This window comes from Microtus ochrogaster, unplaced genomic scaffold (genome assembly GCF_000317375.1).
Source record: "Microtus ochrogaster isolate Prairie Vole_2 unplaced genomic scaffold, MicOch1.0 UNK1, whole genome shotgun sequence".
Lineage (NCBI taxonomy): Eukaryota > Metazoa > Chordata > Mammalia > Rodentia > Cricetidae > Microtus > Microtus ochrogaster.
In genome coordinates, this window is record NW_004949099.1 from 32,833,583 (window position 1) to 32,851,757 (window position 18,175).

Sequence of the window (18,175 nt, forward strand, 5' to 3'; positions counted from 1 at the left end):
ATGTAACCATAATCTTTGTCCCTCACCTTCCTCGGTCTCACAGCTTCTCTGTGTCAGTTCTTACAGGCTAGGATTGGTGGCTCTGAAAACCCCTGATGTGCAAGCGGCTCCCTGGAGTCCCTATTGGTCAGAGTTGGTGCTGATCTGCTTAACGCAAGAAATCAGAGAAAGATTTGGGTTTGGAACACCTTTCCCTATTATACTTGAAACAGCTCCTCCAAACCTACCGGAGAGCAGAAGCTGCTCAGATATTAGCCATGTCCTAAAAGTGTCTTCTCAGGTCCCCTGGGAACCATGAGGTCACACTCTCTGATGCTGGGGCTTGAGTGATTTACAGGCAGTCAGTGCAGGGCCTCTCAACACACTGGTATTCAGAAACCAGCAACTTTAGAGCATATTAAATGTCCAGTCATACAAAGTGGAGGGTGTCTGCATGGAGACTGAGTTCAACTGTCATGGAAGGTCATAATGGTCAAGGGAAGTCGTGAAGTACGCGGGGCTGAGGAGACTAGCATCCTGGGGTTGAACTGAGAGTTAGCTATATCTGGGAGTCATGGGGTCACTCAAAGGAGTCAGCCACAGAAGCTCTGGACTCCAGAGGATAAGTCACTATGGAGACCAGGTGAAGATGCTGAAGAAACAAGACAGGACAGAGGACTTTCTTGACCCAGGGTCTCGTGAGGCCTGAAGCTCTAGGGAAGTGGAGTCTATGGCAAAGGACTGGAGCACATGGCAAAGCAGAACCCATCTGAGAGCCAGACAGAGATCAACAGGCTGGCCAAGGGGAAACACCAGCTAAAGCATAGCCCTTTTCTCCAATATGGCCCGCATGCCCGAATCCAAGTGCTATCCTGGTTAGTCTGGGCTTCAGGTAGCTAGGAAGGCGTATCACATCATGAGTCGTGAAGTTTCCTGCCAACCTTTCTCCTATGTCAGGAGATAAGAACAGCAGGACCAACCTGTACTTTCCTTACCCCACAGTAGTAAATCCCAAGGTTCCATCTTCAAAACAAATCTTGACTTTGGCCACCTCCCACTGAGTCCATCACCTTGGCCTAGCCACCAGCCTCCTGCTTCCCATAGCAATTCACCACACCAGAACAGTGAGCCTTTCATAATGGAGCCACTCCCAGCCACCGCCCTTCATGATACCTTGCAGAAAATCCTGAACCAGCTGGGTGGTGGTGGCGCATGCCTTTAATCCCAGCACTCGGGAGGCAGAGGCAGGTGGATCTCTGTGAATCTGAGGCCAGCCTGGTCTACAAGAACTAGTTACAGGACAGGCTCCAAAGCTACAGAGAAACCCTGTCTAGAAAAACTAAAAGAAGAAAGAAAGAAAGAAAGAAAGAAAGAAAGAAAGAAAGAAAGAAAGAAAGAAAGAAAACCCTGAACTTCCTGGCTCCTATGCTCGTCCTCTTTCACTCCGGTCGCATGAGTCTTGATGCTCTGCAAACAGGTCCTCTTCCATCAACAGCCTACTCAGCTCCTTCCCAGAGGAAAGTATGGGACACCTCCTTTAGGTCCTGGGTCTCTGATCTCAGAGCAAGCGTCCCTGACCTCGGCTTTAGTCCCTTGTTCTACATTATCTCTTAAAATTAGTATTATTGTGGTGTGTGTGTGTGTGTGTGTGTGTGTGTGTGTGTGTGTGTGTGTGTGTAAGTGAACCACAGTACACCTGTGGAGGTCAGAGGGTAACTTTCTGCAGGCATCCTGTCCTACCTCTACATGGTTCTGTGACTGAACTCAGACCGTCAGGCCTGCACAGCGAGAACTTCAATCAGTGAGCCATTTGACAGCAGCTCATTCTATTTTTAAAGGAAATATCACCACCAGACAAATGTCTATTTCTTGGCTTAGTGTTTCTTTTCCCTACCAGAATTGAGGTCCTTGGGGGAAGGGAGTCACATGTGCTGTTTGGTTCCTTTATTCTCTCTTTCTCTTTAAATAAAAAAAATTCCTTATTGATGTTTTGGGAAATTAACATCACGTGCCCCAATCCCTCTGTATCTGCCCCTCGCCCCTGCAGCCAAATTAATTAAAAACAAAAGCAAATAAACAAATGAAAACTATCTCCTTCATCCATCTTTCCAACAGCTCTTCATTTGTTCTAGTGGCATCGGGAGCGGCTGTTTGTCATGTAGTATATCCTTTTCCAATCAGCCCAACCCCAAAATGGCTCATTGCAATGAGCCATTGTTCTGGCTCAAGGCCTCTGGCACAGCATCGTCACCGGACCTTCACTAAAACTTCTCTCAGCTATCTGGCCAGCTCTTCTTCTCTTAAGTGTGCCTGGCCCTCAGAAGGTGATCAATGAGTAGTTTACTGAATGAATGAATGATTTTTACTATGAATGTAACAATTTGTTCTTACCTGAGGGACAGACAGTGCGCCCACAGGCATGTGTTTGCTTTTGTGTACATGTTGTAAAGTAGGAGCAGGGGTGAGGATGGAAGGTTACAGAGATGGGAGCATGTTGTAAGGTGGAGCAGGGGTGAGGATGGAAGGTTACAGAGATGGGAGCATGTTGTAAAGTAGGAGCAGGGGTGAGGATGGAAGGGTACAGCGATGGGGGCATGTTGTAAGGTGGAGCAGGGGTAAGGGTGGAAGGAGTTTGGGGGAGAAGGAGGTAATTATGACCTAAATACATTTGATACATGTATGAAATTCTCAAAGAATAAAGTATTGTATTAAATAAATTAAAATGTGATTTTTAAAAACAGAACACTAGTGTGGTTCTGAGGTTAGGGAGCTGGCTGTGTGATCCCAGCATGCCAGAGCTGACACCATGGGCAATATGGTGAGAGCTGCAGGTCTCAGTCAGTAGCACTGGCAATATAGGTGATGCCCCTGGGCCTGCAAACCCTCTCAGTCCCCATCTCAGGGTCGTGACTGCTGAACACAGGCCCATGGTCCCCACCCTGAACCGCTGCCCTTTTCAGGAAGCTAACTGGAGCTCGGCCTTCAGGCTTAACGACATCAGCTTTTATCCTAACTGACCAAAAGCACGAACCACATACCTCACACACCAACAGACTTTCGGAGAACAAATACTTAGGTCTCCAACAAATATTTAGACCTCATAGAAAACCTGGGAGACCTAAACATCTGGGGTCAGAACAGGGGTCCACACACAGCTGGGACCTCCAGGGCCTCTGCCCATCACTGGACACTCATGCTTCTTCTACTGCACCTCCCTCTCCAGTCTGTGTTTCTGCCTCCGGGTCCCTATCCACCGGCTCATTGTTCTTTTCCTGAACTGTGGTGCACTTGAGGGAGTCTGACCTGGCCAAGTTCCGGTCTACCTAACTCTCCCCTTCCTTCCCCTCTCCCTTCTGCTTGGCCTCACTGGCCTTTATGTTTTCTTCACTCACTGACCGGTGACCACTTGTTCTTTATTGCTAGCCTTGGCCCCCGCCCGCAGTCTCCTGGGTTGACTCAACACCCTCTGTTCAGGGACACTTGGTCGCCGTCTCTTTTCCCTCTGTACATCTGCTTCGGGACCTGGACCTCTGTAGAATTCTCCTTTCTCTTCTTTAATGATCTGAGACTTTCCAGAACCTTTCAGTTCAGAAATCTTTCGCTTCAAAGAACTTGGGGCCAGCCCTTTACCTTCATGCTGGTGTCAACCAGCCCTTTTGCTATAAATAAAAGGTGGTAGAAACAACAGGATTAACTGTTGAGGATGCTTCACGGTGCCCCACCCTATTCTTCTGTTCCAGAGAGGGGCATCACTGAAGGTACCCCTGCCAACCAATCTTAAGCCAAACTGAGGAAATGTTCTCTTGGTTTTGGTGGCAAGTTATCTATTGCTGGAAGCATTCGCAAATGGATTTTCACACAGTAAGCTTGTGTACTACGGTGCTTTGTGACAGAAGAACAGAAAAAAGGATGAGAATCAAGCAAAGCAATGTGGGGGCCAGAATATATACAGTGAGCAAGCACAATCTCTCTCTTCCCTCTCTTTGGACTTGCCAAGGGACCCCAGCATGGCCATCCTTGAACCAAAACAGCAGTGAACTTGAGCCTCGTCCTTGAATATACAGCATATGCAGCAGACTCTGGGAGTATTTGTATGACAGGAGCATAGCGTGGTGTGTGGTTGGTCAGAAGGAGCCATAAGGAATTCTAGACTGTCTTGCTTAGGGGCTAGGACAGTTTGGGCCAAGGCACAGTTCCTGCTAGTTCCTCTGTCTTCTCCATCCTGCATGGAGAATAAGACTTGGTCAAGATACCACGACTGCCTGCTCTTGACGTTGGGATGGCTTTGGGAAGGTGCTTCTTTGAGTTTCTAGACCAGAGGTACTGGGCATTACCTAACTGACCCCCAACATCATAAACGTGATGGAGTCTGAGAGGAGGCGCATTCAAATAATCTTTAGAGCATCTTCTTAAGCTCCTATAGGCGACAGTTACCACCCCAGGAAGTAACTTCCCTTCCCCCCACCAGGACAGCATGTGGCTCTTTGGTCTGGGCATCTTCTCTATAGACTCTAGCTTGGGAACGTCACAAATACCAGATTCCTGTTTACTGGTGGCCTTAAAGGGGGTGAGAGGTTCCATAAACTCCTGAGCCTCTGCTTTAGAAGGTGGTAAAGAAAGCCAGGAGGACTGGGGGTCCAGTGGGGGGTTGGGCAAGACTCTGGATAAGGACGTGAAGATCACATGGGGCTTTGAGGACCCCATTAGTGGTCATGTTTTAGGGTGGGTGTGTCTTCTAAAGTCGATCTAATGGCATATTCGAGAGCGAGGGAGGCAGCTGCAGGGGAGGAACAGGTGACAACAAGAGTATTTTGGTTTATAACAAGCTCAATAGAAACATTAGTGCAATAGATGCTGACAAGCACTACGGCACACTGTGTGTTCGAGAGGGTGGTCCTGATGCTGATATCCCGTAGAGCATCTCAGCCTAATAACCTCAAAGGATGGGAAGAGGGCTGATTCCAGATGAGATGACTGGGTATAGAGTTAGGCCATTTGCCCAAGGTCGCACTGCTTAGGTATCACACTAAAGACAGTGAAGGGCGGGTCTGTCTCAGAGCATCCTCTGGATCCCAGCGAGCTGCAGAGCCAACGGGGCAGGCTGTATCGTTGTTCAAGTCTCAAGATAGGACTTAGCGAACTGTGTTCATACTGACTCTTATTAGACAACTGGTCACCATATTTGGTTTTCCTGAGGTCTGATAAACACTATTTTTAACTTACAAGTTTTCGCTGCCTCTTAAATAATTCTCACATGGCCCATGTTTGAGGTATGGATTTTGTTTTGTTTTCCAGTTTTATTTAGGAAAGGAACTTCACTGCTAGATATCGTTATACGATCTTGGAGTGATCGCCCATTGATTCTCTCTTAACTATTTCGTGTATTCTCACTGTGAAAATACTGACAAGAAACAACTCTTTAAAAATTGCTTTGACCAGAGGGCATCCTAGAGCCCCACGCAAGAAGACAGAACAGCATTTGCGGGCCTAAAAAAGTCCAGGAGCAGAATAACTCCATTGTCTAAGCGGAGGCTTCTTCTTCAAGCCCCAAATCATCTGGAAAGGCATACGTTCAGATGTTCACATGTGCACAGCTGGAAGGGAATAAAAGACAGGCTATCTCTGCAGCGTGTCGCCTGCTGGGGAAACTCCTGCTTCCTGAGAACCTGTCTCCAACCTCAGACCTGAAATGCTTAGAATATGGGTTGGGTGTTGGCCCTGTGAACCTGCCAGCCGAGCTTGGCGATGGGACATTCGTGTGTGGGTCTTCTGTTAAGCAAGTGTATTTCTCCTTCTCAGATCTCCCGGAGGATAACTCCCAGAGTCTTCCTCTGGTCATGCACTTTAACAGCAGTTTCTGTGGGTTTTAAGCTGCTGAGATCCTTAGAGAACTCATGGAGAGCCCTGCCTCTCAAAACATCCAGACCTCCTGGTCCACGCGTGAGGTCTCATGACCTCACTGTCCTTCTCTAAGAACAGTAACAGAGCTGACTGGACTGCAGACAAAAGGCCCTGATGCCAGCCCTGAACTTGAAGACATGTGCCTCTCACTGGAGTCTCAACGACACTGTGCATTCAGATGGCTGTTCAGAAAACTGCATCAAGGATAGTGACAGCTAGGACGCTTCACCGCGCCTGGTGACTCACTCAGAGAAACACCCTGTGTGAGCTGTGACGTGCTTGTCCTTGACCTGGAAACACAAGTCTGCAACACAATCCAAGTGAGCAGTCTGATGCTCTTATTTCCAGAGATTGCCCACAAAGCAGATTACGAAGGGATCTGGGGACTTCTAACTGGAGGAGGGTTGAAAGACTCCCTCCAGCTACCGCCCTTAAATACATTTTTGAAGTTGACCACATCTCACTTCACACATATGTATTACACTGACAACCGGGGCTTTTATGAAATGACGTTCATGGGGTTGTGAGGCCCTCGGGTGTTTTTCCAGTCAATCTCATTCTTTTATTGAAAGCGATGGTCAAAACAAGGAAGACTAAAACTCTGTCATTTGCTGCATTGTGGAGGGAGCTGGAGGATGTTACAGTCTGTCCGGCACAGGAGAAAGTGCCATGAGGTTCACTTGTAGGTGGGGCCTAAAACACCCACCTCAAAGACACATAGAACATTGAGGTAGCAGCCAGGGCAGAGAGGGAACGCCAGGGAAGGACAGATCACAGCACGGTAGTGGAAGGTACAGTCACCTCCGATGTCCCTAACACAGAACAGAACAACTGCCAATAACAGTGAACTGAACATTTCAAAATATTTCGTAGAGAGGATTTTGAATGCTTTTTTTTTTTTGGCAGAAAGACATAAGTATTTAAAGTAAGATGATGTGCTCCATAAATATGTAAACTACCATCTGTCATTTAAGAATAAAATAGGTAAAAAATAAAAAACCTCAAATAAACCAAAAAAAAAAACCATACTAAACAAACAAAGAGAGAACAGTTTGTATGAGTAGCGGAGAAACTGGAACCCTTAAATTGTACATCACTGGCGAGAATGTAAAATAGTCTGACCTCTCTAAAAAAATTTTATCATTTCTCAAAATCTTATAAAGGGTTTATTGAATAACCCAGAGGTTGCATTCCTAGATATATATCCAAAAGAAATGAAAATTATACATCTCTGTAAAAACTTGGAATACAAACGTTAACATAGGCATTCTAAGGTAGCACAACTCAATGCCCACCACAGAGGAATGACCATGGTGTGCGGGATAACTGTGCAGTGGGATCCTCTTCACCAAGAATAGGCGGAAGTTCTGATCCACACTAAAACCTGGATATACCCTAAAGACACTAAGCTAAGTGAAGAAAGCTAGACACAAATAATCACATTGTTTACTATTACATTCAATGTAGCACTGTCCACAATACACTGTTGTATCCCAGATTTCTTCCTCAGGATGTTTGTCATAATAGACAAATCCAAACACTGAGGAGTGGCTACCTAGGGCTAGCATGGAGTCAGGATTGGGGGAGAAACGTGTATGAAGTTTCTTTGGGGAGTGATGATAATGTTCTAAAGACACAGAGAAGTGAAAAGTTAAATCTTAATAAAATAGTTTTTAAATGATGATGTCAGACCGCAAATTGATTTTACCAGGCCAGGGTGAAATCAATTTCCCTGACCTGGACAGGCTGGCACTCACTCCCTGTACTCCTGCTATTCCCTCCTCCTGAGTCTCTGCCTGCCCTGCAGTGAGAATGAACAGTCTGTGGATGGGCCGATGGACAGACGTGTGTGTGTGTGTGTGTGTGTGTGTGTGTGTGTGTGTGTGTGTGGCCAGACCAGACCAAAGCCCCCTGAGATATAATTCCTACCATCTTGACTCAGAGTTGGCCATCTCTGTGCATCTATAGCAACCCATGCCTGTCAGAGAGACCCATTTCTCAGCTTTTCCTAATAACAAGAACAGCCAATGAGACCAGAAAACTCTTTGATGAGATTTCTGGAAGAGATTTTTTTTCCATTTAAAAAAATTATACGTATTTACTTGTTTTGTGGTGAGGAAGGAAAACATGTGGAAGTCAGAGGACAACCTGCCAGCGTTGCTCCTCTTCCTCCGTCACGTGGTTTACAAGGCTCGACTCGGCTTCAGACCTGGGGGTAGGCTTTGACACGCTGAACAGTCTTATTGCCCCTCACGTTTGAACTTGGCTTATTTAGAGAGAGCAAGTACACATGTATGGAAGTTAGAGCCAGTGCTCTCCTCTGCCATGTGGGTCTCAGGGACTGAACTCAGGGTGTCAGACTCGGCGGTAAGCACTTTTGCCCCACTGAGCCATCTCAGCGGTCCATTATCCCCAACATTTTCATTGTATTAAAACACATAAAATCTACAATTTCTACCTCACCCTCTTTTAAGCTTACAGTTCAAGGATATTAAATACATTAATAGTGTGCAGGATCCATTTCTAGGATTCTTTTTTTTTTGTTTTGTTTTTTTTTTTTCGAGACAGGGTTTCTCTGTAGCTTTGGTGCCCATCCCGGAACTAGCTCTTGTAGACCAGGCTGGCCTCGAACTCCCAGAGACCCGCCTGCCTCTGCCTCCCGAGTGCTGGGATTAAAGGCATGCGCCACCACCGCCCGGCCATTTCTAGGATTCTTGACATCTTCTAGAGCTGAAGCTCTGGTCTTTAAATGGCAGCCACCTTTGCTCCCTGCCCTTTGCCCTTAAGTCACTGTCCTGTTTTCAGCCCCTGTGATTCTGATGTTATGACTGAGAACTTCAAATAAGCGCAATCAAACAGCATTTGTCTTTTGTGACTGGCTTACTGCACTCAGCACAATGTCCCCAAAGTTCATCCATGTGGTACCAGGCATAAAAACTGTCCTTTAAAAGCTTAGAAGTGTTTAGTGGGATGTAAATGCTATTTTCCATCCATTCTCCCGACGCTTCAGACACTTCTGCATTCTGGCTCTTGTAAATGACGCCATTCTAAACATCACTTCAGGACCTGGCTTTTAATGCTGTGTGTAAATACCCAGAAGTAAAGTTTTGGAGCACTCGGTAATTCTACTGTTAGTCAGCTGAGAAATGGCAGCTCTGTATTTCACAGTAGCTGGACCATTCATTGCCCATTTCTACCACAAGTCTGTTAACCTTGACTGTCAACTTGGGGAAATTTAGAACGACTTAGGATACAAACCTCTGGGTATATCTATGAGGTTTTGTTGCAAAGAGGTTTAACTGAGTGGGGAGCATCTTGAATGTGGGCAGTACCATTTTACACACTGGAGTTACAGAGCAGATTAAGGAGGAAACGAGCTGAGCACAGCATCCATCCCGTCCTGCTGTGCCTCCTGACTGCAGTTGCACTGTGCCAGGCCACCCCACACTCTGGGTGCCACATCTTCCCACCTGATGGACCCCGGGCCAAACTAAAGCCTTATTTTTTTAAGATGCCCTTGCCAGACATTTGGTTACAGCATTGAGAGAAGCCACAAATACACCCCAAGAGTGCCAGGGTCCCCAGCTTTCCATGTCTTCCCTCACATTTGATGTTTGTTGCCTTGTTTGGTTTTGAATAGCATCTCTAACAATGGGTCTGCTTGAGATCTGGGGGAGCAAAGAAGCAGACCCTTTTCTGCTTTTCCAGAGAATTGATGAGACCTCAATGCCCAGAAGCCATTTTAGACCCTATAAGCCAAGGACAGGAGGTGACCAAGTCCCTGATGTTTTCCTAAAGCCACCTGGTTATCTACCTCTGTACTCCTAGTCACACAGCAGAACAAATGCAACCAAGCTGAATGACAGCAGTCTGCAGCTAAGGGCATTTCTGATTGGCACATGAACCACAACTCCCCTTGTTGCAGACAGTCAGAGACTACTAGACCATTCCAGAACCTGCAGCTCTTCCCGCATCCAGGCCATCCTCCCTGGCCTTCCAGTAGCCTTCTGAGTCCCCTGCCCAAAGGGAAGCGAGCAGCCACACACCTGGTGATCTTGAAGATCCTGAGCAGGCGCACGCATCTCAGCACAGAGATGCCCAAGGGAGACATGATCTTGGTCTCCACCAGGATGGTCTCTAGGATGCCCCCACACACGATGAAGCAGTCGAAGCGGTTGAAGAGGGACACAAAGTAGGCCTGCAGCCCCAGGCTGTACATCTTCAGGAGCATTTCCGCAGTGAAGAGAGCCAGGAGGGCCTTGTTGGCTGTGTCTGGCAGTGTAGGTCAGGGGTGGGATTCAAGCAAGGAGCCGAGAGGAGCAAAGAGGAAGAGGAGGGAAAACATAAAACAGTTACTGTCACAGCTGGAGAAAAAGGCCTACTCCCCATCCCTCCTTTCCCTCCCTTCCCAGGAGACCTCTCCCAGATACTTCTGAAAGAACAATTAGGTCCAGTTTCCGACATTATAACCATGCACCGAACATCCACCACACATTAGAGGCTTAGCATATGTTGTCATCCTTAATCCCCAGAGAAACTCGAGAGGCACGGTGCTGTTTCTATTAAACCCAATCTTTAGAGAGGAAACAGGAGGTGCAGAAGGGCCAGTGACTCGTCCGAGTCAGTAGCCAAAGCTGAGAGTAGGCTGTCTGCCCTGTCCCTTGTTACCTTGAGATGGTCTCTTCCCAGGATCCCCATAGCCTGAGCCGTATCTGCCTCACTCCACAGAGACGCTTAGGCATGGGTTATGGATTTCTTCACAGGGGTCCAGGCACGACAAGGGGTCTTAGATAACCTCTGGGGCTACTGTCCCTTGTCTAGGCTCTGCTTCTCGTTACGGTCTGGGGAAAGCTACCTGGAGCTATAGTAAGGCCAGAGAGACTGAAAATGGCTTCTGGGAAGCTGGCAGCCGAGGGTCTGAAACAGTCAGATAAGCTGTCCTGTTACTGGGACTCAGTGATGACCATGGCTGCAGGGGAGGGCGAGAGGCACATCAGGACTTGAAGGGCTACATCTGTTTATAACAAGGGCCTGAATTTTAATCCGGGGCTTGCAAACTTCCAGGCCCTAGGACTTTCCAGCATGGCACCAGTCAAGCTGTAGTCACCGGCTGCTTGTCTGTCAACCTCCCACCAATAACTCATCTCTCCTCAGGACCCGGAGCTCGGCTGGCAAGCGTGAACAGTACAAAGCCAGGGGCTGCCCACCTTGCACTTCCGTGAGCCAGTGGGGCTGGTTGTAGTGCTCAGAGGCAATGGTGAGCGTGTTGAGGAACACCAGGAAGATCACGAGCCAGTAGAAGACGTTGGACTTAACTGCCGCGCGGCACTTCCTTCTGCAGAATCTATTCCACCTGCGCCAGTAGCGGCTGGAAAAGGGCAAGGAGGGAAAGACGGGGTTGGTTGGGAGATCCAGACTTCCTGCCAACCCAAAGCTCATGAGGTGTCATCTCACCTGTCCCTGGATTGGCCTTGCTACACAACCTGGTGGTGCCGTGGTCTAAGTGGGCTCCACGGGTTAGCTATCTATGTGGCCTCGGGTCTGTCTATTCTCCATCTCTAAGCTTCAGTTAGAAATAAGAACAGGGACAATTTCACAGGCTTCTTGTAAACATGCATAAAATGCCATATAAGCCATCTGGCTCGAAGTTGAAGTTGCCCAACCAGTGGGACTGTTTTTATTTTCGCATCTGGGGATATACCTCAGTGGTAAAGCCAAGCACGCACAAGCCTTGGTTGCAATCTCGGGTACTGGAAGATAAAGGAGTTTCCAGCTATTTTTAATTTACTTTAATGGCATTATCAGAAATAGTGTGGCAAGTATAGGGGGAATTAGTCACCGTGCTGGTGGCAGTGACTAAAGCCTTCTGTGGGCTTGGTATTTTAGGAACGTCGTAGGGCTTCTCCAAAAGCCTTTAAGTCAAGCTTGTGTTATCCTGATACTGAGGAGGAATCTAAGGGCCACTGAGGTTCATTGTCCAGCACACTAGAGCAGATAGAGCTGAGGCAGGGTGATGCTCTGCCTAGCCCCGCCCCTCCTGCTGTACAGAGGAAGAGGCTGATTTACACCAGGGGTCCTTTACACTCACGGGGTCCTAGGATATCTTTTGAGAACTCAATGAAGTTTAGATTTTCTCTTTAGAAAAATGGGTACACCCCCTGCCCATGCATACACCAAACCCCGAAGCTCAGCTAGACTCACATAACATTCCCCAGCGCTCCTGATCAAGGACTCTGTCAGTGGTTATCAGGTGTGGCTATGTTCAGAATGGCTTGGGAAACTTCCAACAACCACCCAGCCACCCCTTCCCCTGGTACCTCACCTCAGCAGCTAAGCAATCTGATTGAAAACTGATTGATTAGGTGCTGAGTACATTCAAACACCCCAAAGATAGCCCTGGCCCTTTTGATCCTCCCCCAGCTAGTTCTAACGTATAACCATGGTTGAGAGCCATTAAGCTGGGGCTCCCAAGGAGACATCCCCATTTTATGACTCTGCGATAGAGGGGTTCCCTTGCACAACACACAGCGCTGTTGGGGACTCAGGATGATGTGTTTAAGAGCTGCCTGGAATGCAATGGAGAAGCGTGAAGAGTAAGACCACAGACAGCCAGGCCAAGACCCACCATAGGAAGGCTCACACGATCAGATTTTACTTCAGAATACCAGACACCAACCGATACAAACACCTGGTGAGCTTCTAGATCAAGGTGGAACCCAGGGGACAGCTCCAGCTGTCTGGATTAGTGATGATGTAAGGAAAATGTTATTCGTGTCACAAAGGACAGCGAGGACATAGCAGACTGGAAGCAGAGGCAACAGGAGACTGGAATTCAAGAGGAGAGAAAGATACTCAGAGGGGCACCAACATGCCTGCCTGGTGTTCTGGGGGTGTGACACCCACAACCAACCAAAAGCCAGACAGGAGTACTCTGGGAAGGGAGGGTGTTGGAAGAAGGGCAATGGTGCAGGGTGGTGGTGGGCAGGTATGCAGAAAGACCCCTAGGCATGCAGAGCCTCAGCTCAGGTGGTAAAAGAGGCAGGAGGAAGTGACAAGGACTCCCTGGTGCAGCAGTCGCAGGGGCCTGCACTCTACATGTGGTAACTTCCAGTCTAGGCCTCTAAGCAAGCATGCAGGACCTGCTTGCAGCAGATCTGCAAACCCCATTCTGCAGCCCAGGAGTGACTGGAACACTATCTGATAGGCCACGATTGACACTGAAAAAGAGGTAGAATGAAAATATCATAGCATGATTCAGAAGAAGTAGTAAGACATGCTTGAATAAAATCCTTAGTGTGTGTGTGTGTGTGTGTGTGTGTGTGTGTGTGTGTGTCCTGGGCCAGGATGCAAAAAAAATCAGGCTTCTATTTTAGGGCAATGAAATTGGCCTGTAGTTCCACATTCTGAGTAAGTCAGTGTCATTAGTCCATATCTGCAGTCTCTGGTGAGAGAAATCATAGAGAAAATGTAGTGGCGTTGTACTCGTGTGTATCAGGTGAAGAATCATGGCTGGTGCTCAGCATCACACAGCAGTAAGGGCAAGCATGCTAGAAGTGGGACTGGCTGTATATATTACATACATTGTCCCAAACTCAGCTCTCTATTCCTTAAGGGAGACCTTTTTCACCATCACCCGCTTCATGCCAAGGACAGACTGTATTCTGTGGTCCCGGGGAGACAGACCTCTATATGAATAGTTATGTCCAGTTGCCCACATTGCCTTTTTGGGCAGCTTGTCTTCATCTATGTCTCTAACACTGCCATTTTTGTCCCTGTTGTTCCTTGGAAAATCCTGTTACCAAGGTTTAGCTGAATTCTCCAGTGAGAATGGGAGAACCAGGGGCAATCTAAGAACTTGGACTCTTCCCTGAAAACTATCAAGGCGTCTATGATTTGGTCTTCCTGCAAGCGGAAGGACAGATAGATCAGCCTCAGTGTTCTGGCATGATCTCTCCTTCACCGGATGCCCCATCTTTGCAGGAGACACTCAGCTTAGTGGGTGCTTTGGGGAGTTCACTATGCACCATGCAAGCCAGACATTAATCTGTAAGTGCCCTTCAGGGTGCTTGAAACATCTATTCGTGCCACATGCAAGTGTGGAGATGGGGGAGATGTGGAGAGGGACAAGGGGCTGGGACAATGAGTCCCAGGTGGTTGCAATGAAAGACAGCCTTTTGTATTTGCCTGAGCTTGGTATTGCATAGTCCTGTGTTATCAGAACACATCTCTACTTCTTCCTATGATCAATAATATTATAGGATAATTTAAAAAACATATTTTAATTGCAAAGATATGTTTTAAAATAGACCCAATCCCGTACTGCAGAGACCACTGATAGTTGCCATACAGACCACAAAGGTGGCTTTTACAGTAGGTAGAAACTGACTGAGAATTTACCCTGACCATCCCTCTCTCGTTTACAGTAGTGAACACGGGTTGTTGTAAAGTCAGGCCTAGCACATGGGTCTAGAACTGCTCTTGGCCAGCTCTGTCAGATGTGGGTGCTACTGCACAGAGCCGATTTGGAGGATCACATGGATTTGGGGTTGTGGTGGGGATGGGAGTAATTACTATCCAGGGAAAGTATTTAAAGATAATTGTACATCTCCTACTCTTCAAATGTAGCTTTGCTTGACAGCTGGTTTCCTGGCAACACTTCCTACTACATAATAGATGTAATAGTTTATTAGAATGTGTAAATTTATTTATGTGTTTACATATGCACAGAGGATATTAAATGATAAAACAGGGAGGAGAAATTTGCCTGCTATCCATGTTCTCTTTGCAGTAGCTGGAAGCCATTTACTCTAGAAGCACAGAAGCAGGGGAGAAGGATGGAAGTGACTGTGTCTACTGTACTTAACTGTCTGCAGCACTGTGCTCTGCTCGCTCTCCCTCGGCTCATCTTCTCTTCACCCCACCCCCACCACAGGGATCGCACTCTTTTTATAAACACAAAACACGCTTCCAACGATGAAGGCTTTCACCTTCTAGTCCTATCCTCTCGGTCCTGTTCATCTTTAGGGTTCAACTCAAACCCCAGCTTCTCTGCAGTGGACTTTCTGCTCTTCCAGCCCCGGCATCCCCGCAGAGCCTGTCTGCTTTACACATTTTGCTTGTGTATTTAACACCACTTGCTATGGACAAGGTATCAACTGCTAACAGGCTCAGTCCTTCTCAGCACAAAGCTCAGCCAGGGTACAGCAGGGTACATGAACACGCTACATGCTGAGGAACTCTGCAGTGGTGTCCCCAAATCACATCTTGTGCAGCCATGGAGGCACCCAGAGAAGTTTCTCCCAGTAGAGGCCTTCCATTGCCTGGTATAAGCAGTTAACTTTAATGCATGGCCCCTGATTCTTTACTGAGATAATCAGATCCCCAAGAGGCAGGGGCCACTTCTTCTATTTTGTTACAGACCCATAGTATTAAACACTGTTCATCTCATACAGTAAGATGCTGGCTTATAGGTTGTGTGAGACATGACGCAGATGGATGCCCCAGGTCCAACTCCCCGATAAAGGCAAATCTTAAAACCCCCTGGCCTCGGGAAGTTGAAAGGACAATGCTCTCAAACTGGATTTCTCATCATGAAAATGCTGACAAGACCGAGACTAGGGAACAGTGGACACAGCAGGCTGCCTGGTAGCTGGAGCAAGTTTCCATCTTCAGCAGAACTGGAAACAAACAGCAGAGAAAAACCGCTACATTTAATTCTTTTATGAGTAAGTAGCCTAAAAATGGGCTACAAAGACTGGGGTGGACTTGGGTTTATGCCTGGTTTCTCATGGCACAGCGGAACTACAATGAGGTGGAAGGCAGTTCCTGCTGAAGACTAGGCCTGGAGAGTCTTCACATTGGAACTCCATGCGATTTGCTCTGAATTCTGCATAGCTGTGCTAGGAAAGACTCCAACAGGCCTCTGGATCAATGATGCATAGTGAGTCTCAAATGTAGCCAATTCTTTATTTTCCTTTACTTGAAAACCTGAATTATCAAAAACCCAACTATCATCTAATTTGTCTCATTTTTTTCCTGCAAGCTCTATTCAACCATTCTCTGAAAATTAACTAACTTTGTATCATCCGGTCCTGCACCTAAAATAGGCCCATTTGAAGCTCAAATTCTATTACTGTCACTATTAAATTGTTTCTCCAACTGAGAGAACTATTTGGTAAATGTTGATAATTCTGGGAGCATTTTCAATCCATTACCAGCTTTAGCTGTTCTCTAACCCGACACCATCAGGATCTAGGTTAGCAAGCTGCTTGTAGTATTGCTCAATATTCCTAGAATCCCCTTGCCTGGGGTGATAGCCCCTAGCAACATATGACCAATCCAAACTAAGATATACATAGTAAATGTTTGTTTGCTTTTGTTTTTCTTTTTTCGAGACAGGGTTTCTCTGTAGTTTTGGAACCTGTCCTGGAACTAACTCTTGTAGACCAGGCTGGACTTGAACTCACAGAGATCCGCCTGCCTCTGCCTCCCAAGTGCTGGGATTAAAGGCATGCACCACCACGGCCCGGCTACACATAGTACATGTAAGGTACATGCTAAGTTGCTAAAAGTCATGGTGCAACAAAGAACAGAAACCATTTCACTAAAACGTGTTATGTTAATTCCTGTCGAAATGACAATGTTTTCATTGCAGTGCTTTAAATAAAAATGTTTCCTTTCCTGCTGCTCCACTGTACTGCTTGACATGGCCACTAGAATAATTTTCAAAGCGTGCACAGAAACAGGTTCAGTACACCAGCCAGGACTCGACCTGCAGGATGGCTGAGACCATCTCCAGCTGTGACTCTGGGCTCTTTTCTGCCTCAGGGATCATCTACAGACACCCACTGACAAGAAGCCATTTGTGAATACAAGGTCATTTCTGCACTTCCCTTAAACTGGAAATATATAGAGAGAAGCACCCACTCCTGAAAGTAAACAATTAGAGTCCTGTGGCTGGGAGATGCAGAGTGGACCAAGTCCCAAGGATCAAAAGATTGTTAACCTTCAAGGACATACCTAACACTATAGATTGCCCAATTCAAAGGTTTTGGTCTCCTGATAATGCAAGAGTGTCCATCGCGCATGGAATCTTCTGCACAAGTCTCCAGATTGTGTTTATCCATTCATTCATCTATGATTTCCTCATTTGCATGTAGCGAGAATAGAATTTGGGAAATATTTTCACTGTAAAATTTAATCTCTTTACTATTACTGTGTGGGGGCCCTGGAACTGTTCATAGTTACATGTACTTGTCAAATATGATATTTGTTTGAACGTCTGTCAAGTTTATTGTTTTATCAAGACCAGGTGATCCATCAATCCATCGATCCATCGATCTATCCATAAATATTACAGAATTCTTATTATACACCAGCTACTTTTCCTCATGCAGGAGATGAAGAGGGGCGATCTAGAGAGGATTCTTGTGTGTTAGAGCTCCCTTTCATGTAATAAAAGCCAGCACTGGTAGATCTGACCAGGGATGTTTATACTTAGGAGGCCTTGGTTTGAAAGAACAATATGGGGGAAGGAAGCCTGTATTTTCAGATCCCAATGGAAGACGGGAGAAAGGAGGTATTGGAATTGGAGTCAAATTCTGGAGTCCTCACTTAATCTTAATGCTTGGGTTTTGAAAGTCATGAAGTTAGAGGGACTTGCTTAGAAACACCTGGGTGCTTAGAAACACACACCTGGATGTCATGGGGGGGGGCTTAAGGATTTGGGGCTTGTAGACAGGCTCTTCAGGCTCTTCCAGAAATGTCAATAATTAGCCTACCACTCTATCTGGTTGGTTCTCAGAGAGAGGGGGATGTAGGTAGCTAGAGGATGTGCTCTGGGGCTTCTGGTTCCCAGAACTCAGTTATGGTCTATGAGAGACATGAAAGTGTGAAGAGAGGGAGAACAGAGGACCACAAAGCTTGGGAGTCAGAGAACAGTGGAGATTTTAAGACTAGAGGGGTGTGATATAGGCACATGACATGGCTTGTAGTAACGTGATGTGGGACTCCCCTCTGTGCTGTGAATATCATTGGTTAATAAAGGAACTGCTTTGGGCCTATATCAGAGCTGTAAGGGAACAGAGCTAGGTGGGGAAAACTAAACCGAATGCTGGGAGAAAGAAGGCAGAGTCAGAGAGAGGCCATGTAGCCCCACCAGAGACAGATGCTGGAACTTTAGCTGGTAAGCCACAGCCTTGTGGCGATACACAGATTACTAGAAATGGGTTAAACTAAGATATAAGAGTTAGCCAATAAGAAGCTAGAGCTAATGGGCCAAGCAGTGATTTCATCA

The 18,175-nt window shown here is 46.8% G+C and overlaps 1 protein-coding gene across 7 annotated transcripts in view; it reads right to left on the bottom strand.

Moving 5' to 3' along the window:
* The window catches only part of Cacna1c (calcium voltage-gated channel subunit alpha1 C), a 562,276-nt gene that overhangs the window by 104,754 nt on the left and 439,347 nt on the right, over positions 1-18,175 (bottom strand). For all 7 annotated transcript variants that reach the window (XM_026788226.1, XM_026788225.1, XM_013352952.2 and 4 more), the window contains 2 exons: positions 11,088-11,248; positions 9,927-10,152 (listed from right to left, as the gene is read on the bottom strand). In XM_026788226.1, coding sequence (XP_026644027.1) covers positions 9,927-10,152; positions 11,088-11,248 — 387 coding nt within the window. The remainder of the gene's footprint in view (positions 1-9,926; positions 10,153-11,087; positions 11,249-18,175) is intronic.